The sequence below is a fragment of the Dasypus novemcinctus genome, chromosome 10 (assembly GCF_030445035.2).
Source record: "Dasypus novemcinctus isolate mDasNov1 chromosome 10, mDasNov1.1.hap2, whole genome shotgun sequence".
NCBI classification, from domain to species: domain Eukaryota; kingdom Metazoa; phylum Chordata; class Mammalia; order Cingulata; family Dasypodidae; genus Dasypus; species Dasypus novemcinctus.
Window position 1 is genome coordinate 55,963 of NC_080682.1, and position 25,889 is coordinate 81,851.

General features: G+C 47.9%; 2 protein-coding genes across 13 annotated transcripts in view; one reads left to right on the forward strand and one right to left on the reverse strand.

The window, feature by feature from the left end:
* Window positions 1–6,120, forward strand: RIC8A (RIC8 guanine nucleotide exchange factor A). Its single transcript, XM_004474907.5, has 10 exons — window positions 1–207; window positions 461–508; window positions 600–1,193; window positions 1,604–1,695; window positions 2,227–2,377; window positions 3,935–4,030; window positions 4,114–4,258; window positions 4,425–4,569; window positions 4,867–4,986; window positions 5,363–6,120. Exons 1-10 carry the CDS (start codon window positions 124–126, stop codon window positions 5,481–5,483), a joined length of 1,596 nt encoding a protein of 531 aa, XP_004474964.1. The 5' UTR covers window positions 1–123; the 3' UTR covers window positions 5,484–6,120.
* The window catches only part of SIRT3 (sirtuin 3), a 27,468-nt gene continuing 7,266 nt past the window's right edge, over window positions 5,688–25,889 (reverse strand). Inside the window, exons 2-8 of one of the 12 annotated variants that reach the window (XM_058304843.2) lie at window positions 24,299–24,490; window positions 23,987–24,219; window positions 22,486–22,566; window positions 22,193–22,293; window positions 17,729–17,890; window positions 8,747–8,956; window positions 5,688–7,396 (exon numbers count right to left, since the gene is read on the reverse strand). In XM_058304843.2, the coding sequence (XP_058160826.1) occupies window positions 7,325–7,396; window positions 8,747–8,956; window positions 17,729–17,890; window positions 22,193–22,293; window positions 22,486–22,566; window positions 23,987–24,219; window positions 24,299–24,490 (1,051 nt within the window). In that variant the 3' untranslated portion in view covers window positions 5,688–7,324. Of the gene's footprint in view, window positions 7,397–8,036; window positions 8,171–8,474; window positions 8,623–8,746; window positions 8,957–17,722; window positions 17,891–22,192; window positions 22,294–22,485; window positions 22,567–23,986; window positions 24,220–24,298; window positions 24,491–25,889 lie in introns of those variants that run through there. The other 11 variants (XM_058304842.2, XM_058304844.2, XM_071217862.1 and 8 more) reach the window with 11 other exon arrangements.

The following is a 25,889-nucleotide window of genomic DNA, read 5'->3' on the forward strand; positions in this document are numbered from 1 at the left end:
CCCGGCCTCCCCCGCGCGCCCGACGCGGGCTTCCCGGGGCAGGGCGGGGTCGGTCTGGGGCCGGCGCCGCGGAGCGGGCTCATTTACGGCCCTCGGCCGGATCCTTCCGGCGTCCGGGGCGCCATGGAGCCCGGGGCGGTTGCAGATGCCATGGAGACGGGTCAGGAAGACGTGATTATAGAGGCTCTGCGTTCGTACAACCGGGAGGTGAGCGCGAGCGGCGGCCCTGGGAAGTGCGTGGAGGGGGTGGGGTGCGAAGCGCGAGTGCGCGTTGTGGGCTGAGCGTGGCGGGGCGAGGGGTGCTGACTGTACGTCGCTTGGCGGCGCCACGCCTGTGGGACACGCTGGGGGACTGTGCGCTGCGGGGGCGCTGGAGACAGACCCACCGGGCACCCCCGGCGGGGACCGGCCCTCCCCTGCGTGCGCCAGTGTCCCGAGAACCCACCCGGCTTCTCTGCAGAACTCCCAGGTCTTCGCGTTCGACGATGCTCAACAGGAAGACCGGAAGGTGGGTGTCTGCCGAGGGCGGGGGCGTGGGTCCGGAGGCGGGGCGTGGAGGGGCTGAGGCCTGGGGCACCCGCTCTTCCATCTGCCCACAGAAACTGGCGGAGCTCCTGGTCTCCGCCCTGGAGCACGGCTTGCCGCACTCCCACCGCCTCACCTGGCTGCAGAGTATCCGCATCTTGTCCCGGGACCGCAGGTGCCTGGACCGGTTCACCAGCCGCCAGAGCCTGCAGGCCCTGGCCCGCCATGCCGGCATCCTCGCCTCTGAGGGGTCTGCCCCCGAGCCCCCAGACACGGCTATGGACGTTGTACTCGAGTCCCTCAAGTGCCTGTGCAACCTCGTGCTCAGCAGCCCCGCGGTGCAGGAGCTGGCAGCCGAGGCGCGCCTGGTGGTGAAGCTGGCAGAGCGCGTGGAGCTTTATGGCCAGAGGTGCTTCCCGCATGACGTCCAGTTCTTTGACCTGCGGCTCCTCTTCCTGCTAACCGCATTGCGCACAGATGTGCGCCAGCAGCTGTTTGAGGAGCTGCAAGGAGTTCGCCTGCTGACTGACACGCTGGAGCTGACGCTGGGGTCGGCCCCTGAGGACAGTGCCCCTGAGCTGCTTCCCGCGCAGGAGACTGAGCGCGCCATGGAGGTCCTCAAAGTGCTCTTCAACATCACCTTCGAGCCCACCAAGAGGGAGGCCGAGGTGAGGCCCCCGAACCCAGGGGCCGTGCGACCTGCTGTATGCCTTCAAGCAGAGTGTCACATGTAGAGAGGACCGGGGAGGCCAAAGAGGGGCCCTTCCGAGGAGGAGCCTCAGAGGTTTCTGAGGGAGGTGGGGGGCATTTCCCAGTCTGGAAGCTCAGGAGCTACAGGTGTGTGTTGTTTAGGGAACCTGCAGGTGTGCTCTTGGGAATCCAGTCTTGGAACTTTGGGGAAAACAGCACTGGTTGTTGTCAGCCTCACTACCCAAGAGGTGTGCAGTGGGAGAGATGCAGCTTCACAGTCACAGTGGCAGTGGTAGGGCAGGGTCATAGGGTACAGCCTCAGCTGGCAACAGCTGCAGCTCCCAGGTAAGTGGGGTCCTGACTGGGATTCTTATTTCTCCCTGGTCAGGAAGATACCGCCCTTTATTGGCACCTGGGGATCCTTTTGCGGCGCTGTGTGATGGTGTCTGCTGCTGGAGACCGGACTGAGGAGTTCCAGGGGTGAGGAGCCTGGGGCTGTGGGGTTGACTGGAGCAGGGCTGGGGCTTAGAGGCACTCCTTGGCCGTAACTGGCTGGGAAGCTTGTTCTGATGATTTGTTAGCATTTCTTGGTTCTGTGTACAGATCAGAACCACCTGGGAGCCTGGGCTCCATCCCCGGAGTCTGCTCTCGTATGTCCAGTGGGATTGACAAGTGTTCTTCATAGACATTTAGGCCAAGGGGGAAGGGCATGCCAGCCTGCACCTTGATGCCAGGGTGGTCACTCACTTTCCACTGTTCTCTGTGACCTGCTTACCAGAGACCGCCTGAAGCTCTGTGCCAGCCAGCAGAGAAAGAGGGTGGGGTGTGGGGGTGGTCTACAGGTATGCTCCCCTCCCCCTCATGCACTGCAAAGCAGGCACTAGGGACCTGGCTGGTGCTTCCCTCCGGTCCCAAGACACTGGCTCACGTCATGTGTGGCTCAGCAGGGTGGGCACCTGGGGATCGCACCTTGTCCATCCTCCCCGCTCTCACCTGGTCACTTGTCTCTAGCCACGCAGTCAATCTTTTGGGGAATCTGCCCCTCAAGTGTCTGGATGTTCTGATCACCCCGGGACTGCACGTGGGCTCCCTCGAGTTCATGGGAGAGGACGTGGCTGTGATCCGTGTGCTCCTGGGCTTTCTGGAGAAGCGTCTAGACCAGGTAGGCAGGGGCCCCGGGACCCTGGCCTTTCCGCACCGGTCACATCGCTGCTCAGCACCATCGTGCTGGTGTGTGCAGAGCCTCTTCACCTCTGTGGTCCGGCCAGGCATGAGACAGACCTTCCCTGAAAAGCATGGAAATTCTCCCCTTTTGAAGGTTTTCTTCTGGTTCCTACAAGGACACAATGTCAAAACAGCCTGATTATCAGAGTCTCACAAAACACTCATGTATTTTTTTTTAAGATTTTTTTTTTTTTTAATTTCTCTCTCTTTCCTTCCCCTACCCCAGTTGTTCGTTCTCTGTGTCTATCTGCTGCGTTTTGTTTCTTTGTCCGCTTCTGTTGTTAGCGGCATGAGAATCTGTGTCTCTTTTGGTTGTGTCCTCTTGTGTCAGCTCTCTGTGTGGGTGGCGCCTTCTTAGGCAGGCTGCACTTTGTTTCGCACTGGGCGGCTCTCCTTACAGGGTGCACTCCTTGCGCATGGGGCTCCCCTATGTGGGGGACACCCCTGCGTGGCACAGCACTCCTTGTGCGCATCAGCACTGCACATAGGCCAGTGCACACGGGTCAAGGAGGCCCGGGGTTTGAACCACAGACCTCCCATGTGGTAGACGGACGCCCTAACCACTGGGTCAAGTCTGCCGCCCTATATATATTAAATCTTTTGTGGCATACCTCTTGGAAGGTCCTGGGAAAACCCCAGCCCTCGTTTGTGACCTTCAGACCCGTAGACTCACTACGCGCAGGCAGCCAGGCTTCCGGTGGCTCCTGTTAGAAGCATCAGTGCCCCTTGCCCCTCCCTGGCTTTCTCCAGTAACCCTGGAACCCACAGGAGCCTCTGGGCAGTCCCTCCTCTTTGATTCCTGCAGCTGTACCACAGGGAATTGGGGTGGTTGGTTGGGAGTTTGCCAGCAATAGCAGGTGGAGTCGTGTAGCTGGCTGCAGACAGGGCGGGTCACGGGGCAGCGTGACCAAGTCAGGGTGGGGCACAGCACTGAGTCCAGTGGCTGTGTCCTCTGCCCTTGTGGCCATTGCTGCTGGTGTGGGGCCAGGGCAGTGACGGGAACGCTGGGAGGAAGGGAAGTTCGTGCTCTATGTCAGCTACGCCTGTAGCTCTGAGGGAGCCCTGGCCAATGGAAGTGGAGAAACTTCCTGGGGCAGAGAGATCTCATGGGACCTGCTGCTGCTTATTTAAATACAAAACATTTAAGTGCCCATTTAAAAAAGTTTTTCTTCTAAACAATTTCTTTTAGGACCCCATACATGTAAAACAGACACTTAACTACCGAGCTACACCTGTCTTGCTAAAATTAGCTAGAAGATTACTCAAAAAAAGAACAGAAAGCAGGAATACAGTCACTTTCAAAAAAGGTTAAAAATCCAGACAAAGGGCCACACAGAATCTTGGCTCAGCAGAACAGCGTCTGGCTGGCTTGAGATGCGTCCACATCCCCCTGGGGCCTCAGCCCCTGCTGCCAGGAGCAGCAGGTGTGGGAGCGGCGCCGGGGGCAGGCCTGGGAGGGTTGGGTGGCCGCTGGGTGACAGAGGCTCCTCTGCAGGTGCACAGGCTGAAGGAGGGCGTGGCGCCCGTGCTGAGTGTGTTGACAGAGTGTGCCCGCGTGCACCGTCCAGTCAGGAAGTTCTTGAAGGCCCAGGTACAGGGCGGGTTGAAGCCAGCCCTCCTGGGGGGTGGGATGAGGCCCTGGTCACAGGGACTGAGGGAAGGCCACCTTCCCAGGTGCTGCCCCCACTGCGGGACGTGAAGACCAGGCCCGAGGTGGGCGAGCTGCTGCGCAACAAGCTCGTCCGCCTCATGACACACCTGGACACAGATGTCAAGAGGGTGGCAGCTGAGTTCCTGTTTGTCCTATGCTCTGAGAGTGGTGAGTGGGGTTCCCAGTCTGCCTGCCCCTCCCTGGCCAGGGCTGGGGCACTGATGGGGTGAGCAGGGTCAATGTGCCCATCTTGCCCCTCCCCTTGCCCAGACGAGAAACCCCACCCCACCTCCACTGGAGCCACAGTGGGACACTGACCCCCACCCACCCCCAGTGCCCCGCTTCATCAAGTACACCGGCTTTGGGAACGCCGCTGGCCTGCTGGCTGCCCGGGGCCTCATGGCAGGGGGCCAGGCCAGGGGCCAGTACTCAGAGGATGAGGACACGGACACAGAGGAGTACAAGGAGGCCAAGGCCAGGTGTGCGTCCCTCACGGGGTTTGTGGGCCCTGCAGGGCTGGGTGCTGGGCGGTCCGGGCGGCGAAGGTGGTCCTCAGTCCGGCATCTTTTCCTAAGTGGTGGCTTTTCTTAGGTCAGAACGTTCCTTTCCGAGAGCAAGGCAGAAGGGCCCAGAGCCTGTCTGGGGGGGTTTCTTCCTATAGTCAGCCCCACCCAAAAAAAAAAAAGTTCTCGCTAGGCCAGGCTTGTGCGGGAAGAGCTAGGACCCGCCCTGGAGCGGCACTGATGCGTTTCCCACACTCCCTTCCTGGGAACCAGCATAAACCCAGTGACCGGGCGGCTGGAAGAGAAGCCTCCCAACCCCATGGCGGGCATGACAGAGGAGCAGAAGGAGCACGAGGCCATGAGGCTGGTGAACATGTTCGACAAGCTCTCCAGGTGTGTGGGGGCAGGGGCCGCCCCGGGGGAGAAGGCTGAGGACAGACCCAGGGAGGCAGGACGGGGCGGCCCTCAGGACACCAGCAAGGCCCGTTCTGAGCGCTGAAACCCCTCGTCCTGGGAATCCCAAGGAAGGGAAATGAGCTCTCATTTGTTCTCTGTAGCAACCCAAAGGAGGTCGGTATTGTGCCCATTTTATAGAAAACCAAGACAGAGACCCAGAGGAATTAGAGACACTGCTTAATGCCTCAAATTCAGTGGGAAGCAGTCAGGTTTCAGGCCTGGTCCCCATCGGGTTCCCCTTAGGCTTCCCCAGTAAAGGAGAGCAGACTGCCACTGCCCACCCACCCCAGCCTGCCACCGCCTTCCTCCACAGGCACAGAGTCATCCAACCCATGGGCATGAGCCCCCGGGGCCACCTCACGTCCCTGCAGGACGCCATGTGTGAGGCCACAGAGGGGCAGCTCTCCTCAGACCCCGACTCAGAGCCCGACTGAGGCTGCAGCTCTGCCCTCCTGTCCGAACTGGTGCTGCTTCCAGAGACGTCCTCGGAGCCACAGCCTGGGAAGCTCCGGCCCCTGGGCCACGAGGCCTCATCCCCTCCTTCCAGTCTGGAGACCCTTTCTCATTATTCTCAAAGGTCTGGTCATGATTTGCCTTCAGTCCAATTCATAATCTCTAGGACTGTGAGGAGCTTGTCCTACTATAAGGAAATTTAGCCTTTATTTCTACAAACAAAACAAGTTCTTTTATGTGTGCCAAGAGGAGCCCGTGTGAAGATGACAGCCTGGGGGAGGGTGGGGCTGGTGGCCGAGGAGTCACGAGCTTGTGGGTGTGCTGCCTGCAGCCAATGTCCAGGCAAGTGCTGTGTTTCGCAGGGGAAGGACTTTGTACCTGCTGTTGATGTTTCTGTCCCCCTGGGTGCATGACTGGACTTGCCTTGGCCAGTCGCTGTCATCTCCTGCAAGTTCTCACCTATTGTGATACAGTTGAATCTCGACCCTCCTACTAGCTTAAACACTAAGTGTTTATATGAAGGAAAAACACCCCTTGTTAAACTATCAATCAAGATTCTGTAGTGCACTGCAAATAGCTCAGAAACATCACCCCAAAATAAAGAAGTTTTCGGCAAAAGTATGTGTGTGAATTTATCTGTAAAGCTCCAAGCAAGAGCCACCTTAAGTAGCACAGGAACTAGTTTGATTCTTTTTAGTATTCCGCTTTTCCTGCATCACCCACGTCTTAGTTAAGGGGCAAGACCACAGGCCCCTGTGTGCCCGTGGGTAAAATTCCTTCACTCCCCAGAGCTCAGCTGGCCGTGAGGAGCATGAAGTGTCATCTTTTGGAGGAAATGTCCAAGCAGCCAGATTCTTGGTGAGCCCAAGTGCTGAGAAGGGCGTGTGTGGGTGGGAAGGAGCCAGGGAGGGCCTCCTGAGGGGCCATCCAGGCTGAGCAGAAGCAGAGGGCACAGCTTGGCTGGAGCAGGGTCTGGGGAGCTGCAGGGTGAGGGCTAGAGCAATGCAGCCCATGTTAGGAATTCTAACAAAGGCCTGGTTGAGAGTATGGCAACGGGGAGACCGCCTAGAAAGCTGCTGGAACGGTCCATGGAGAGGCTGGTGTGAAAAGTGTCCTGGGGGAGAGGCAGCAGGACCCAGTGGCCTTCAGAGGGCTACCGGTGCTCTGAAGGGCCTGGGGTGAACACGGATCTCAGGGTGGGAGGAAGGTGCTGGCCTGTCTCCAGGGTGAATTCAGGGACTTCCAATAGGGATGAAAACATCCACATAGTCTCCAGGACCTCCACATTCAATGCCAACATTTGCATTCCTTCTCAAGAGAAGAATGAAGGGAATCCCAATTTTTACACTAAAACCTATTTCATGCCAAAAACTAGGGACAGATTCTGCGCAATTAAAAGGAGCCCTACTCATGACACTGGTCGGGTGCCCAGGCCCAGCACTGCACTTGGGGAACCGAGGCCAGGTGCCACGCCCTGAGCCCGGGCGTTTCTAAGCCAACAGCGATGCTGAGGCTGCTCTGCAGACCGAGTCTAGGGCTCCACAGCCTGTTCGGGCAAGAGGGCCACCTCAGAAGAAAGCCGCTGCCACTGAAGAGTTCCTCACGTGGGCACTGGAAGAGCTTCAGCAGAATGAAGAGTTAAAACTGCAGAAGAGTGGGCCAGGCAGCACCTTCGCGTCCCTGGCAGGGCCGGCCGAGATGGTCCCACGGCAACCTCCGTCCAGTCACTGGTCCATTCTCTATTCCTCAGGCCACGTGTCCTGCTTCGGCCAAAATCTGCACGTCTACCCAAGCTGTGTCTTCAGGGAGGAGGCCTCACCGGCTATGGGATGTGGCTCTGGTGTGAACCACTCGCATGTGGGCCCCCACCGCCTTCTCTGCCCTGTGCGTCGAGCTGCAACACAGTGGGGAGACAGTGGTGGTCTCTGTCAACACCAGACAGGCCACAGGTCTCATGGGCCAGGGCCTGGGTACAAGCACCTGGCTACAGACCAGCAAAATATTTCTATAACGGAAGTTTTTCTCTTTACAAATGCTGCTGTTGTGTCATGTTATAACGGTCCTGGTGGGTCTGGGGGAGAAGCAGCCAAATGGAGACCCTCATTCTAGGGATTTTAAACAAAAATCAAGACATAGATTCTCACATGCTCAAAACATCCACCAATTGGAAAAGTAACAAATTCATCCCTCTCTGTTTAACTACTCTCAGTGACTTTTTAAAAAATAAAATCATAAATTTCCATGAAATAAGAATGTAGCATAGGTCAAAAATGGGCAATAAGAACTGGGAAAACCAGCCAGGTCAGCCTGGCCAAGAAGGTCCCTGGCTCTCCTGGTAGCAGCCAGGAGTCACCTGGCTGTCACTGTCCTTTTAGAAGGGCAAAGCCTGGGACCCTCTGCCTTCATGGTCAAGTGGCCCAGCACACAATTCTGGCACTTGACAGTCTTTGTAAAATAATGAGGTGAACAAATGGCATCAGCACCTCATCCTTAAGGGCCAAGCTCTGGACTGAAAGGCGGAACCAGTGATGGTGACACCTAGCACGTGTGGAGCAGGACATTCTATGTTTCGTCTTGTTGAGTGAGCTGTGCATTCTTCTCTGGCTTGGTCTTGGCAGAAATGGGGCCAGAGGCTGAGGGCCTTTTTCTAGCAGAGACGGGGAGGGTCCTGGGGAGGCAAGTGTCACACACAGCTCTGGGCTTTAACTGTTTACTGCCACCTCCCATAGAAGACAACCCTCACATCCATTTCTACGTGATTCTCATGGGGAACTGCATTTTCTGTAAATTCACTTGTTTATAGGAGCTCTTACATCTTTTCTTGGCCAGAAAGGTCAAGGTTCTTTGGCTTTCTACCCTCAGAATATTAAAACCAATCAATGGCTCTCACACAGACTCACTGCTTAGAAGCACCGCAGTGCAGAGAATTCAGCTTCCTTTACCCTGCATCATCTCAGAAATCACATACCAGCTCTGAGTGTGAGTTTTATTTTAGGGACTACCCAGACTGCCTGGAACTGAAATCCCTCCACAATTAACCATGTGGCCTGGACAGCAGTCACTTGAGGGCCATGTCTTCATCTCGAAAATGGTGGTGGTGACGATCTCCCAGGCAGAAGCCTGGGAAGGGCCCAAGTCAGTGTCTGGTATATGAGTAACATCCCACACAAGCTACCACCATTACCGTCTTGACCAGGTCAGTGGACCACGGGCAGCAGCCTATGGGCCCGCTCTGATTCTGTACCTTTTCCATTTCCCGCTGAACAAGATCCCGCACCTCTTCTGTCCAGCCAAGGAGCTTCACCAGCCTCTCAACGCTGTGCACCACATCCCCCAACTGGGCCACGTCCTGGCTCCGAGGGCTTGACGCGAAGGACCCCACCAGATCACGGTTGATGAGCACACGGGGCACTGAGCTGCAGACGGCTTCAGATAAGCTGGCAAAAGGCTCCACCTGGAACAGCACCCAGGACAGAGAGGGGCCAGTGTCAGACGCCCTGGGCCCTACCCACACGCGACACCTGAGGCCAAAGATCCAACCTCAGGAGGCACTTCTTCCCATCAGGCCCGAGCATGCGTCTCCCCCACCGTAAGCTGAATCTCCCTCCCGCCCTGCCTGTTCCCACATCTAACACCGTGGTCCCACCCACTTTGGAGGCTTGTCTGGGCTCACTTTTTCTTGCCTGCCTCTCAAAGTAATTATGCACAACCTCCATGTCTCCACTCCTTGCCTTCAACCTATAAACGCATTCCCTTCTTACCTGTCCTCCCGAACCACACAGTCGTGTCCTCATCCTACTTTGCTACTCTAGCACGCCACTGACTTACTCAACAGTCTCTTCCTACTGGGTCCTGCTCATTCTCCCAGCCAAGCCACACGGAGGAGCCACGACTTGCTCCCACGGAGCTTCACCTCCCACGTCCCCCAGAGGCCTGGCCCAGTGCCATCCAGCTGCTGCAACCTGCTCTGAGAAGAAACTTCCATGATCATGGTTAACAACATAAAAAATGGAGTAATGAATAAATGGTATTGAAACTGGCTCATTATCAGCAAGAAAAGTACTCAATTCCTGCCTTCCATTTTAAAAATTCACAAATTAAACCTTTAAATGCAAAACAAAAAAAAACAGTTCTTGAAGAAAATTTAGGATTTATGCCTAAGGGTAGGAAAGGATGTTTCAGACATGACAACTGAAGTTAGAAAAGACAGGCAAATTACATTTCATTTCATTACATACTATGCGCTAGTACAGAGAAAAATAAAAATAAGCCTCTGACCACCATATATATTTTTAACATGTGCCAAATAGTTAATATCGCTCATTTACAAAACAGCTCTTTCAAGTGACAAGTGAACAAAAAGATAAAACCCAATCAAAAATGGGAATAAGATACAAAGAAATATAAGTGGCTAATAAACATTCAAAAAGCTGCACCTTTTCATTACAGTAATGTAAAATTGTATACATCTTTTAACCACTCAGAGTGGCAGAAACTTAAAAGGCAGATGCTATCTGGTATTGGTGAGGCTCTGTGAGATGACCTCTCCACACTGCCAGTGGGAGGGTAACTGGCATTTTCCTGGAAAGCAAGTTCTTGACATTTACCAACACTTACCTATAGAAGTGTACAAAAATGTGTACACAAGGGAAGCGGCTGTGGCTCAATCAGCTGGGCTCCCGTCTACCATATGGGAGGCCCTGGGTTCACATCCCAGGGCCTTCTTGTGAAGGCAGGGTCGCCTGCATGCTGCGGAGAGCTGCCGGCCCACAAGCGCCGCAGAGAACTGACTCAGCAAGGTGATGCAACAAAAAGGGAGATAAGTGAAAACACAGAAGAGCGTGCAGCGAATGGACACAGAGAACAGACAACAAGCAAGCTGCAAGGGGGGCAATAAATAAAAAATAAATACAGACACACAGAAGAACACACAGAGAATGGACAGAGAAAGGAGGGGAGATTAAAAAAAATGTGTACACAAGGATGTTTACTATAGCATTATTTCTTATATTGTATGTATTTTTTTTATTTTTATAACCCATCAATAGGAAACTGCTTAAATAAATTTTGGTGTAGACCCACAATCCTGTTATGTTTAAATTCTTGGGGCTGGAGGTGCTTCAGAATTCAATATATTTCAAGTTTTAGAAAGGACAATATACCATATATATTGCTGCACTACTAAAATCTGGGTTAGTACTGCCTAATCAAACTGTGAATATATCGTCCACAAAACATGTGGTATAAAGTCCACGAATCACTCAGTTTAAATTGTTACTACACATACAAAAAAGCACCCAGAGGAGCCGATGTGGCCCAGTGGTTGGACACCAGCTTTCACATATAAGGTCCAGGGTTTAATCCCTGGTCCCAGTACCTTAAAAATAATTGTTTTAAAAAGGCATCCCACCCTTGGAGTTTCTCAGAGTTTAGACTGCCAAAGACCCCAAGAGGCAGGTCTGCCTGTGAGCATTTGGGACATACTTGAAGGAGAAAACAGCACAACTGCAGAATGTAGCATACAGTGTAAAAACTAGTTTCTGCTTAAAAAGATAACAGATTGGGTGGGAAGATGGCAGAGTAAGAAGCTCTAGGAACTGGTCTCTACAGAACTGTCTACTCTTCTGAAACTCTGGCATCTAGTAGAACATTGTACAGCATCCAAGACAAAGCTGGATGAAGAGACTGGTAAACTGTGGATAAATACCAGTGATTTGTAACTACTTTCTTCCCATTTAGGGCAACAGGCAAATGTGTAAAATAACATTTTATACATATTTTAATGGACATACAATAGATGAAAATGTAATCTGAGACAATAACATAAAGGGGGTGTGACAGAAATACATAGGAATAGAGAGTTTATATACTACCTCAACTAGGTTGGTACTAGTTTAACTAGGCTATTATTAGTTTAGTAGGTTAATTGTAATTACAAAGGTAAACACTATAAAAATAAAAACTATAGAGAAAAAGTAAGAAGAAGGGAATCAAAGTGATACACTACCAAACAGTGACTAAATACAAAAAAAGACAGCAATGAAGTAATTAAGGAATAAAAAACATACAAGACATTCAGAAAAAAAATAGCTAAACAGCAGAAGTAAATCCTTCCTTCTCAGTTATTATCTTAAATGTCAATGGATTAAACTCTCCTATTAAAAGGCAAAGACTGGCATACTGGATGAAAAAGCATGATCTGTCTAAAACAGATTCACTTGAGGTACAAAGACACAAAGAGGTTGAAAGTAAAAGAGCGGAAAAAGATATTCTACACAAACAGTAATCAAAAGAGAGCTGGAGGGAAGTAGATGTGGCTCAACCAATTGGGTGCCCGCCTACCACATGGGAGGTCCTGGGTTCAGTTCCTGGTGCCTCCTAAAGATGACAAGCAAGACAGCGAGCTGATACAATGAGATGATGCAATAAAGAGATACAACAAGGAAACACAATGAGAGACAGGAGCAGGGCTTAAGCGATTAGGCGCCTTCCTCCCACATGGGATGGTACCAGGTTTGGTTCCTGGTGCTTCCTAGAAAGATGAGCACACAACAAAGAGAGAGAACAGACAGCGAGCACAAACAATGCACACACACACAGACATTCCTTCCCATAACAGAATGTATATTCTTCTCAAGCCTCAATGAACCATCCTTGCATTCCTGGCATAAATCCCAGTTGGTCATAATGTACAATCCTTCCATATACTTTTATGGAACATTTTCCAGGATACATATGTTAAGTCATAAATCAAATTGTTTTTGTACTTAATCAGCATTTATTAAAAAATTGTGATTAAAAGTAATGCATCAGAACACTGATTCAGCCAAGACTCAATAGATGCTAAAACTGGCAGGTAAAAAAGTTTTATGAGAAACTGGGTATTTGCATTGTCATCTCAATGAATCTGTCCATAAGATACATATTAATTACAAAGGGGGAAATTATAACTTTCCAGAGAAGAAACTGACAGATACCCCCATAACTCTGTGGTCATAGTTAAAACAGACATTGTGTACCTCTTGATAGGATATACTGAGAAGGATACACCAGCACCTCTGTGGTATTCCTGCTAAAAATATATAACTTAAATCTAATCACCAGGGAAAATCAGATGAGCCCAAACTCAGGCCTGTAACCTTCAAAAATGACAGTGCGGGAAGCGGACTTGGTCCAATGGATAGGGCATCCACCTACCACATAGGAGGTTCACGGTTCAAACCCCGGGCCTCCTTGACCCGTGTGGAGCTGGCCCATGCACAGTGCCGATGTGCACAAGGAGTGCCCTGCCATGCAGGGGTGTCCCTGCATAGGGGAGCCCCACGCGCAAGGAGTGCGCCCCGTAAGCATGAAAGAAAGTACAGCCTGGCCAAGAATGGCGCCGCACACACGAAGAGCTGACAGAACAAAATGACGCACAAGAAGAAACAGATTCCTAGTGCTGCTGATAAGGATTTAAAAAAGCGGTCACAGAAGAACACACAATGAATAGACACAGAGAGCAAACAACGGGGGGGGGGGGGGGGGAGGAAGGGGAGAGAATTTTTTTTTTTTTTAATGACAACACCAAGAAAAACAAAAGATGAGGAATGTTTCAGATTAAAGGATGCTAAACAGATATGACATCTAAATGCAATACCTGATCCTGGTTTGGTCCAGGGACTAGAAAATAAAATTCTCTTTAAAAGGCATTACTGGAAGGAGCAAAGGTGGCTCAAATGATTAGGCACCTTCCTCCTACACAGGAGGCCCCGGGCTTGGTTTCTGGTGACTCCAGAAAGGGGAAGATGAGCACACAATGAACATACAGTGAGCTCAAACAACAAGGGGGTGGGGAGAAAGAAAGAAATAAAATAAACCTTAAAAAAAAAAAAAAGAGTTGGAGTGGCTAAATTATTGTCAGACAAAATAGATGAAGTCAAAAGAGATCACAAGGGACAAGGAAGGATATTATATATTGATAAAGGTTCAATCCAATAAAAAGATATAATGATTATAAACATATATATATCCCATAACCCCATAACAGAGCCCCAAATATATGAAGTGAAAACTGATCCATAACTGGAGAGAGAAGTAGACAGTTCTACAACAATACCTGGAGACTTCAACACACCACTTTCAATAAAAGAACATGTAAACCAAAGATCAATAAAGAAATAGAGGACTTGAATGACACTATTAGCCAATTAGATCTAATGAATATATACACACATGTGCACGCGCGTGCACACACACACACTCTACCCCACAGCAGCAGAATGTACATTCTTCTCAAGTGCACATGAACCACCCTTGCATTCCTGGAGTAAACACCACCTGGTCATGGTGTGTAATCCTTTTATATACTTTTATGAAACATTTTCCAGGATATACATGTTAAGTCATAAATCAAATCTTAATACATTTTAAAATATTGAAATCATACAAAGTATCTTCTGGGACCACAATGGAATAAAGCTAGAAACCATTAACAGAAGGAAAACTGGAAAACATTACAAATTTGTGGAAATTAAGTAACACACTATTTAAAATCCAATGGGCCGAGAAGAAATCACAAGGGAAACTCATAAATATCTTGAGACAAACAAAAATGAAAACACAACATATGAAAACTTACAAGATGCAGCAAAGGCAGTGCACAGAGGGAAATTTCTAGCTCTAAACGCCTACATTAAAAAAAGAACACAAGTCAATAATCTAACTTCTCACCTACAGAAACTACAACAAGAAAAGCAAACTAAACCCAGAGTTAGTGGGAGGAAGGAAAGAGTAAAGACTAGAACAGAGAAAAATGAAGATTAGAAAACTAGAATCAACAAAACCAAAAGTAGGACTTTTTTTTTAAAGATCATATAAATTGATCTTTATCAATTTAGCCAGACCAACAAAGTAAAAGAGAGAGGACACAAATAATTAAAATCAGAAATAAACACAGGGACATTACAACTGACCTTACAGAAATAAGGATTGTAAGAGTACTATGAACAATTATATGCCAAAAATAACAACACCTAGATGAAATGGACAAATTCCAAGAAAAATAGGAAGATAAAGAAAGTCTCAACAGACTCATAACAAGGAGATTGAATCAGTAATCAAAAACCTACCAACAAAGAAAAGTCCAGGACCACAGATGTCTTCACTGCTGAATACCCAATATTTAACAGCAATCCTTCTCAAACTCTTCCAAAAATAGGAGAGGATGGCTACTAACTCATTCTAGAATGCCAGTATTACCTTGATACTAAAGTCAAATAAAGACAGCCCAAGAAAAGAAAATTACAAACCAATATCCCTTATGAATATAGATGCAAAAATCCTCAGCAAAATACTGGCAAACCAAGTGCACCATATATAAACGGATTTTATATGATAAACAAGTGGGATTTACTCCAGGTATACAAGGATGGTTCAATATAAGAATATCAATCAGTTAAATACACATTAATACAATAAAGTTTTTTAAAAACACACATAATCATCTCAGTGCAGAAAAGGCACCTGACAAAATCTAACATCCTTTCGTGGAACTTTCTCAACATGATAAAGGGAATTTATATGAAAAACACATAGCAAATATCACACTCATTAGTGAAATACTGAAAACTTTTCCCCTTAGATCAGAAACAATCAAGGATGTCTGCTGTCACCACTGTTATTCAACAGTGTACTGGAAGTTCTAGCCACAGCAATCAGATAAAAGAAAGAAATAAAATGCAAGCAAACTGGAAAGGAAGAATTTAAACTATCCTTAATCACAGATGACAATTATCCTATAAAAAAAATCCCAAAGAATCCACAAGAAAGCTACTGGAACCAAATGAATTCAGTAAAGTTGCAAGATAAACATGCAGAAGTCAATTGGGTTTCTGTACGTCAGGAATGAACAATCTTGAAAAGGAATTCAATAAAACAATTCCATTTACAATAACATAAGAGAATGAAATACCTAGAAATAAATCTAACCAAGGAGACAAAAGACATGTATGCCAAAAATGACAAAACACTGCTGAATAAAATTCAAGAAGACCTAAAGAAATGGAAAGGCATTATGTGTTTATGGACTAGAAGACTTAAATATCTTCAGGATCTTATAAAAGGCAATGGATTTTTAGATTTTACACCAAAACCACAAGCAACAAAAGAAAAAATAAATAAAATGGGTTTCATCAAAATTAAAATTTTTTGTGCATCAAAAGGACATTGGGGGAGCAGATGTAGCTCAAGCAGTTGTGTGCCTGCTTCCCACATACGAGGTCCCGGGTTCGATCCCCAATGCCTCCTAAAAACAAAAACAAAACAAACAGCAAACAAAAAAACCAACGGGGGGAGCCAATGAAGCCCAGTGGTTGAGCGCCAGCTTCCCACATACAAGGTCCCAGGCTCAATCCCTGGCCCAAATACCTCAAAAAAAAAAAAAAAAAGACATTAGGAGGAGTGGGTGTAGCTCAGTGGTTGAGCACCTGCTTCCCCTGTACAAGGTCCCAGGTTCAATCCCTGGTACCTCCTAAAAAAAAAAAAAAAAGGACATTAGCAAGAAAGTGAAAAAACAACCTACAAAATGGGAGAAAATATTTGGAAATCATATAACTGATGAGGGTTTAATATCCAGAATATATAAAGTCCTACAACTCAACAAAAGGCAAGCAACCCAGTTAAAAAATGGGTCAGGGGTTGAATAGATGTTTCTCCAAAGAAGATAATCAAATGGGCAATAAGTATACAAAAACATGCTCAATATCAATAGCCACTAAAGAAATAAATTAAAACTACAATGAAATACCACTTCACACCCACTATGATGGCTATTATTAAAAAATCTGGAGATAAGTGTTGGCAAGGATGCAGTGAAACAGGAACCTCTTACTTTGTTGGTGGGAATGTGAAAAATGGTGCATTCACTACGGGAAACAGTTTGGTGGTTCCTCAAAGTTAAACAAAGAATTACTATATAACCCAGCAATCCTATTCCTAGGGGTAAACGCGAAAGCATCAAAAACAGAGACTCAGACAGATGTTTATACAGCATGTTCACCGCAATATTATTCACGATAGCCAAAGGGTAGAAGCAACCCAAGTGTCCATCAGCAGATGAGTGGCCAGACAAATGCGGTGTGTCCATGCAATCGAATATTCAGCCATAAAATTAAGTGAAATGCTGGTACACACTGCAGCATGGATGAATCTTAAAGACTTCACAAAAGGACAAACACTGTATAATTTCTCTTATATGAAATACTTAGAATAAAGTAAATCCACACAAAGAAAGCACAACAGTGGTTACTGGGGTTGAGGGCACAGGGAAGTATGAATTTTGGTTTGGGATGATACAAATAATCTGGAAATAGGTAGTGAAGTTACTGAGTATCATCAAAGAATGATCCCCTTAAAATCGTTAAGATGATTTTTGTGTTATGTATATTTTACCACAATTGGAAAGAGTTAAATTAATTATTTAAAAAAGATACCGTAGCTGTATATGTATTTTTGTATAAAAAAGAAACCTGAAAGGATATAGAAAATTTTAAAACAAGTGTACGGTATTGTTATAATCAGGGAAAAAAGCTATTTTCAGAGTAACGCCTGCTCCCTGTGGCACCCCAGCTCCTGCCTCTGTCTAGAGCCATGGGTCTAGACATCCACCGACAGCCCACCTGGCCCCAGCGCTGAGCCCAGCACCCTCCCTCCAAGTAGCTCCTCCACCAGTGACAGGCTGAACCCTGCAGGCCAGGCTGGACCCTCCACAAAGTGATGTCAGGCCCACGGCCAGTCATTCTCTTTTCTGACAGCACTCTCAGTCGTTCCATCCGACCCATACCCAATACCGCTGCCCTCTCTAGGGCTGGCCTCTTGGACACTGGCCTGTCTCCAATCCTGAGGGTGACCTTCTCAGGATCTTCAGGTTTCCTGCAGCTTCCAGCACAGCACCTGGCCTGCTCCTCCCCTCCCCTCTCATGCCTTCCCTTGTCCCCACATGCTGCGCCCCACCTACACTTCAACTCCCACCTCCCCATGCTTCTGCAGACACTACTGTCCCCTAGGCCAGAAACCAGAAACGCCTTTCCTTGCTTCCTCACTACCTGATCCACTCGCCCTCCAAAGCTGGTACCCGAATGCCCCAAGCTCCTGGCACTGCCAGGAGCTCCTGTGTGTCCCCCAGCAGTGACTCCCCTGCACCCCACTTCCCTCCCATCCACTGTGCAGTGCTGGGCCTGACCACAACCTCCAGGGAGGTGCCCAGGATGAGCAGCAGATCTGCCACAGGGAAGTCAATCAGGTGCAGCAAGAACCTCTCAGGCAGCGGCTCCCCAAAGAACACGATGTCAGGCTTCATGATGCCAGAGCAGACAGGGCAGCGGGGGATCCTGTCCGCCATCACGTCGGCCTGCAAGAGAGGGCACAGTCCCAGGGAGCCTTTAATGGTGAACTCTCCAAATACCCCAAAAGCTGAGAGAAGAGTACAGTGAACCCCCACATTCCCTAAACTTACCCAGTCCCATCACTTATCAACATTCTACTCACTTTGCCTCATCTATCCCTCAAAATCTTTAGGGGCTGGGATATTTAAAAGTGAATCCTGGACATATCATTTCACCCATAAATACCTGCGTAGCTATCTAGTATCTAATGACTTAACAAAAGACAAACCAAATCGCAGTGCTACTAACACACCTAACAGTATTCCTTAACATCATCCAAGCTAAAATCTCTCCAATTGCCTCATAAAAGTATTGTTTTTAAACAATTGGTCTGTTGGAACAAGGATCCAAACAAGGCCCACACATTTCCTTTTTTTTTTTCCTTGAAGACACCAGCCCCTCATCTGCAGATCCGCTGGCTTGGACCAGCTGCCTGTCCTGGGGGCCCGGTCCCCTGCCACCCCCAAGGCAGGCCTGGTTCTGGCTGTTCTTGGGCAGCTCACTCCCCAGATGGCGCCGTGCGTCCTGCGGCGTCCTGCCAGTGGCACGCAGTGCTAGCTGCCCGCGACGGACTCTCCACAACCAAGCCCAAGACATAGCAGGGCATGGCTTCAGCAACCCCAACACTGTCCCTAGGTCCATTTTCCAAGGTGGTTACAAAGGGCTTTTTCTTGATGGTTCTTTTTGCCTTTAGGATACATCTCAGTAGGGGCAAAAATACAAATATTTGAACAACTCTTCTCTGTGAACTTTTTTTGAAATGTAATTTAGTTTTTTAACATGTTTCTAAAGTCAATGCCATTTTTTTTAATGATATAGAGAAATACAGATTTCTTCTTTGCAGTCATATTTGCAGTAAATTTTTTTTATTTACCTTTGTATTTTTAATAAAAAAAGTTTAGTCTTTTCTTTTGTGATAGCATCAAATACTTCAAAATCATACCAAGTCATCTATTTTCCTCTAAGAAATTATAAAGAATCAATTTTACTTTCTTCTAGCATTTTTTTTTTAGCTTTATAATCTATCTGGAACCTATTTTTAAGATGTAATGTGGGAAAATAGTATATATGTGTTTTTTCCCAAATTACTGACATTACCCCAACATTACTGAAAAACCTCTCTCTATTGTTCTGTGATTTGCCATTCTAATATTTTAAATTACTAGGCACATCATGGTCTACTGTGGTGTGGAACTGTTCTGTACCCTGGAAAATCGTGCTCTTAAAGTGAATCCATTCCTGTGGGCATGAACCCACTGTACGCAGGACCTTTTGATGAGGTTATGGTGTGCTCCAGCGTAGGTCTTAATCCTCTTACTGGAGTCCTCTATAAGAGAATGAAATAAAGGCAAAGCAGCAAGGACACCCAGAAAAGAAGGGCAGGTGCCACCATGTGCCTTGCCATGTGGCAGGGGAGTTCAGGATTGCCAGCAGCCAGTCTTCAGAAAGAAAGCACTGCCTGACAACGCCTTGATTTGGACAATTTCCTCATCCTCAAAACTGAAAGCTAATAAATTCCCACTTTCAAGACAACTTATTTCATGGTATCTGCTTTCAGCTGCCTAGCAAACTAGAACAGCTATGTATGGAATGCTTTATTCCAGAGTCTAGCTATTTACACTCTCAGATCATCGCTACCCTGATGATTACTGTGCTTTATTGTACTCTTATATTAAATAAGACTAGTTCTACCTGCTTTTATAATCTTGCTGAGAATGTGAAAAAAATTATGTGAAATTTCAAGAAAAGTCCTGTTAGAATTTAGACTGAGAATGCATTAAACATTTGGAGTAGAATTAACATTTTATGATTTAATATTTCAATCAAGCAAAATGTTTTCCCCTCCATTTGTTTTCATTTTTTGTACCACTAAATAAACATTACTTTATCTCTCTTTATATCATACATTTTTATCACAGTCATAGCTTCTACAATCTGTTTTATGATGACTCTCAAATGTACACTTCCCACACCTATTTTTTTTAAGATTTATTTATTTATTTATTTCCCCTCCCCCCCCGCCACTGTCTACTCTGTGTCCATTCGCTGTGTGTTCTGTGTCAACTTGCATTCTTGTCAGCAACACTGGGAATCTGTGTCTCTTGTTGCATCATCTTGCTGCATCAGTTCTCCATGTATACGGCACCACTCCTGGGCAGGCTGCGTTTTTTTCACGCAGAACAGCTCTCCTTACGGGGCGCACTCCTTGCGCATGGGGCTCCCCTAAGCAGGGGAACCCCTGCATGCATCAGTACTATGTATGGGCCAGCTCACCACACGGGTCAGGAGGCCCTGGGTTTGAACCCTGGACCTCCCATGTGTTAGGTGGATGCTCTATCAGTTGAGCCAAATCCACTTCCCCATACCTTTCTTGAGCTCCAAACCCACTGGCCAGATGCCCCCGAGAACTCATGCCCAGGTCGTCTTCCTCAAGCCCCCACGTCCCCCGAGAACTCATGCCCGGTCCCCATGTCAACCACGCATTTGGCCACTGAGCTCTTTTGAGCCAGTCGCATCTGCTCCTCTCCTCAGATGCTGCTCAGTCCAGGCCCCTGTCATTTCTTATCCAGACTACCTGAAAAGCCTCTGAGTGATTCCCACCCCCCTTCATAGGCTCCTGCCCCCTCAAAAAAATCCAACCTGCTGCCAAAAATAAGTTTCTAAATGTAATTCCCACCACATCATTTCCCCCTTAAAAGCCCTCTGATGTCTCCCAGCGGTCTTCAGGATGAAGTTCAAACTAGCAGAGCACGTGAGCCCCTTCCACCTCGGGTTCTGCACACGCTGTCTCCTCCACCCTCTCCCCGGTTCTTCCAACTGCTGTTCATCCCCAAGACTGACCTCGGGACTATTCGCTCTTCAAAGTGCCTCCAACCCACCTTCTTCCCACATCTGAGTTTGGAGCTCTCCTAGTATCTGGTACATGTTTTTAGTAAAATTCACAACACTGAATTATTCTGCTGGTTGACTCCACCTTGTTTTGATTTGTTCATTTTTTATCAATCACACCCAGTGCTGAACTTAGCACCTGACAGTCTAAACTATTTGTTGAACAAATTGACCATCCAGTGAATGAATGAGTTGATAAAAAAGACTCAATATGCACTTATGGAAGTCCCACTATGCACAGTTGAGGTGCTGAGTTGTACCGGATCTGTGGCACCCTCGTGTTTCAGAGTTTTACATTTGTTAAGACCTTTCCACTCTATCCTATTCTACTTTAAGAAACCCATCCTAGGGAAGCAGATGTAGGTCAAGCAATTGAGCTCCCACCTACCACATGGGAGGTCCCTGGTTCAGTTCCTGCTGCCTCCTGGAGAAGACGAGCTGACACCAAGCTGGCATGACGGGCAGGCACGGTGAGATAATGCAACAAGATGATGCAACAAGGAGACACAAAGAGGAAAGACAATGAGAGACACAACAAAGCAGGGGGCTGAGGTGGCTCAAGTGACTGACCTCTCCCACACGAGAGGTCCCAGGTTTAGTTTCTGGTGTCTCCTAAAGAGAATTCGAGCAGAGAGAGCACACAGCGAAAGGACAGAGAGAGCAGACAGCAAACACGAATAACAAGGGAGTGGTAAATAAATAAATATTCAAAAAATAAAAGAAACCCATCCTACAGATAGACTTACAGACATGCACAGGGGTTTAAGCATGGGAATCACTTCTCCTTAATTTTTGGGGGGGAGACAATGGGACTTGAACCCTGGACCCCGTATGTGGTACGCCTGCAGTCAGTCACTGAGCTACACCCACTCCCCTGCATTACTTTTAATTAGTGAAAAACAGAAACCTCTTAAATGTCCTCAATAGGTGAATGGCTAGACGTACTGTCTACTAGTTATGAAAAGGAGTAAGCAGAACTGTAGGTATTGATACAAGACTCAAGATGTCCCTGAAATTCTGCTCAGTAAAAAAATTTAAAAATTTTAAGTTTACTATGACCTCACTGCTGAGTATGTACATAAATATGTGGGTATATGTTTATATATATGTATCTTTTTTTTCTTAAAGGCCTAAACATTTATACCAAACAGTTAAAAGTAGGCTGTAGGAATTGGTTGAAGGGAGATTCATTTTTTCCTGCATATTTTTGTACTTCTTAATTTTTTTTACAAGCTCGTATTATTTTTTTCATTTAAAAATGGAATTATTTTCACTCTACTATTGTTTTATTCTCTTTCCAATGCTTATAAAATACTCCTTTTCCAGACAACCCCACCATGCGCTGCAGAAAGGAGAGAACTGTCAGTGCATTGACTCACCCAGGAATCCTCCCCTGGGAAGGAGCTCCGGCAAACTGTGCAGGTGGCAGAGGCAAAGGTCCCGTGAGCCTCAACCAGCTTGGAGGCAGGGATGCCCGACACTGAAATTCAAACCAAGAGTCAGTACTGCTGCCTCCAGAAGGCCAACAGCTAACTTCTGGGCTTGGGAGGTCTCCCAGGAAGAGTCTCAGCCCCTCATGAAAGCCTGATGTCCCTATAGGTGACACTCCACAAATAAGAACAAGGTCCAGGAGGCAAGGAGCTCTGCTGGAGCCAAGCACAGCAAAACATGCCTGTCACAGCACAGCCGAGAGTGATGGGAACCTCAGGTAACAAACTGTGGCGAGGGAGGCACAATACTGCCAATGGTATATCTGAAAGTGAGTAAAACAGGAAACTTTAGGTTGTATATATGTTACAGAATAATTTTTTTTTAAATCCATAGAATTATGTAACACAAAGCATGAACTCTGATATAAATTATGAACTATAACTAATAGTATACCCATAATAACGCTTAATCAATTGCAAAAGGAAAAAAAAAAGTGGGGGCAGGGGTGCTATTTTGTACAAAAATGTGATCTGTGTTACAGTGAAGTACATCCCTACCTAGGACCACATCTTCTACCACACGGACACCAAGTAAGCGCGAGGGGACAGAGGCAGCATCCTAGCTGCAGACGCCCGCCCATGCCCGGGCAGCCTCTTCACTTTGCAGGGCTGTGGCCCACACCAGGGCTCCCTGCTGCCCTCAGGCCCATCCCACCTCCCCAGGAGGAGGTGTCAGCCACACGGGTAGCCCTGCCAGCTCTGCTGAGTGAGCACTTCCTGGGTGCTCACTTGGTAAAACCACAATACCAACTAATATATTAACTGATTAAATTTATGATGGGTGGGATTCGCATCAAAATGATCTGAGGGTGAGGGAGAAGGTGGGGGAGAATATAGATGAAACAAGGAGTAGCCCTAAGTGACAATTAAAACTGGGTGACATGATCCTGCAATGAGGGATACATGACATGATATGCTTATACATTCTATGCATTATAAGCATTATATGCTTATACAGCCTGTAAAAACGTACAATGGGAAGGGGATGTGGCTCAAGCAGCTGGGCTCCCACCTACAACCTGGGAGGTCCCAGGTTTGGCTCCTGGTGCCTCCTAAAAAGAAGACAAACAGACAGCAAGTGCAAACAACTTGGGGGGGAGGATAAAATAAAAACAAATAAATCTTTAAAAAAACAAACAAAAAACTGTACAGTGCAAGGTGTAAACCATAAGCTAGAGACCTTGACTAGTAGCAATGCCTCAATTTAGCTCATCAACTGTAACAAATGAACCTCACTAAAGTAAGACGTTAATAATGGGCAAATGTGTATGGGAGCTTATTTAGGAATCCCCTATACTTTTGATGTAATGTTCCTGTAATCTAAAAGTTCTCTAAAAATAAAGTTTATAATGCTTTTTTTAAAAACTGAGATGGCTACATGAGGGTCCATTACGTTTTTTTATATGCATGAAAAATTCCATATTTTTAAAGTAAATTTTTTAAAATCCTATCAGATTAGCAAAACCAGATGCTCCCAACATCACTGAGTTCTTCCTGAAACGCCCATCCCAGCAACTTATTAGAACAAACACACTCCACCACCGAGATCCCACAGCGGCCAAAGGCACACAGAGGACAGGGCATGGCTCCTGGCTCTAGAGGATGAGGTCACACAGGAGACCTGAGGCGCTGGACCCTTCCCTGCAGGGTAGAGAAGACATGCCCCGGGGCGGCAGTGCTCACCTCTCTCAAGCCCATCAATATTCTGTGTGTAGAGGCGCAGAAGCAGTCCCTTGTCATGGAGGAGTCGGAGAAAGTAGTGAGTGATGTTGGGCCTGTATTTCCCAGGGTACAGCTCCTTGGCCAAAGTGAAAAACGGCTTGGGGTTATGAAAGAAAAACGAGAGTTCGAAAATGGCTTCAGGGTATGGGAGGTCATACTGCTGGAGATTGCTATAAAGGCCAGTCTCTGGAGATCTGCAAAGAGAAAAAGGGGTTCTGAAAACCCTGCTGAGACAGCTGAGGGCGGTGAGGGAGGCGTAAGCGCCAGTGGCACCTGAAGTCTGGAATCCCGCTGGGTGTGCTGATGCCAGCCCCCGTCAGGACCACCAGCCTGCGGCAAGCTCTGCTTCGAATCAGCTCAGCTATGTCCTGCAAGGAGAGTTTCTCCTTCCCGCTGCTGCCTCCCCTTCCAAAGATGCCTGAGGTGCCAGTAGGAAAAGATACAGGCCTTCTGTCACCTGGAACACTGAAGAAAAAGCAACGAGAGAGAAACTTAGCAGGCGATGATAACGCTCATACCAGTAAACACACGTTCACCCCTTCCCAGTGTCCCCCCACTGAGACTGTCTACACACTTCCCTCCAGCCCCCAAACTGATCACCTTTCTCACAATGGATGGTTCCCGGACTAAAACAGAAAGCTGTCCCAACTCAGGAATCAAGGCTTACTTGGGAGCAAAAAATTCCAGTGACTAGGAACCATGAGAGTAAGTTTCATTTCATAAACCCATTCTCAAGAACCAGTGATGATGAAAGAACGCAGAGTGAGTCGTTTCAGGGCTCCATGCCCCCACAGAACAAAGAACTGGCAGAAACATCTGCCTTACAGAGCCAGAAAACAGTTAAAGGACTGCAGTAACAGGGTGTGCATCAAATCAAGAGGAAAGCTAATTAGGCAGCAACAGGCTCTCCTGGGCCCCTGGCTACCCTGGCCCTCAGCTCTGCATAGAGCAGGCCCAAGCTCTGGTGTGGGTTCCTGGTTGTTCTGGCAGGAGCGGAGTAGCCCTCCTGCACACACTGTGGGCGTGTAAGTCTGCCCCAACCCAACAGGCAGAGGCTGGAGGGACTCACTGCCCAGAACCTGCCCTGCAGGAAGAAGGCAGCTCAGGCCTACAGAGTGCACCTGGAGCAAGGGATTGCTGACTGCAGGACAGACAGTGCAAAGGGCTGGGAGAGACTCAGGAAGCCGTGTAAACGAGGGGGATTCCTAGGCCTACAGCACATCTGTGGCCATTCTCTAAGCTCAGTGCACGGACAAGCCCTGGAAAGCCCTCACAACCAGCTGGAAATGAGCTTAAGGAACAGAAGCCTTGCAGTCTAAGTTCTGTCAATAACACAATAAAATATCAAAATATCAAAACCTTTTAATGAAAGGTTACAGGCGGCGGACTTGGCCCCAGTGGTTAGGGCGTCTGTCTACCACAGGGGAGGTCCGCGGTTCAAACCCCAGGCCTCCTTGACCGGTGTGGAGCTGGCCCATGCGCAGTGCTGATGCGTGCAAGGAGTGCCGTGCCTGCAAGGGTGTCCCCCTTGTAGGGTAGCCCCACACGCAAGGAGTGCGCCCCGTAAGGAGAGCTGCCCAGCGCGAAAGAAAGCGCAGCCTGCCCAGGAATGGCGCCGCACACACGGAGAGCTGACACAGCAAGATGACGCAACAAAAAGAAACACAGATTCCCGTGCTGCTGACAACAGAAAAGGACAAAGAAGATGCAGCAAATAGACAGAGAACAGACAACCAAATAGACAGAGAACAGACAACCGGGGTGGGAGGGGAAGAGGAGAGAAATAAATAAATAAATCTTAAAAAAAAAAAAAATGAAAGGTTACAAAACATACAAAGAAACAAGAAGCGATGGTCCAGGCAAA

What these genes read in the sequence shown, in the direction of transcription:
- RIC8A (XM_004474907.5), top strand. Translation starts at nt 124, where the DNA reads ATGGAGCCCGGGGCGGTTGCAGATGCCATGGAGACGGGTCAGGAAGAC. An exon ending in TGCGTTCGTACAACCGGGAG is followed by an intron (nt 208 to 460) that starts GTGAGCGCGAGC and finishes GCTTCTCTGCAG; the next exon opens with AACTCCCAGGTCTTCGCGTT. An exon ending in GGAAGTTCTTGAAGGCCCAG is followed by an intron (nt 4,031 to 4,113) that starts GTACAGGGCGGG and finishes CCACCTTCCCAG; the next exon opens with GTGCTGCCCCCACTGCGGGA.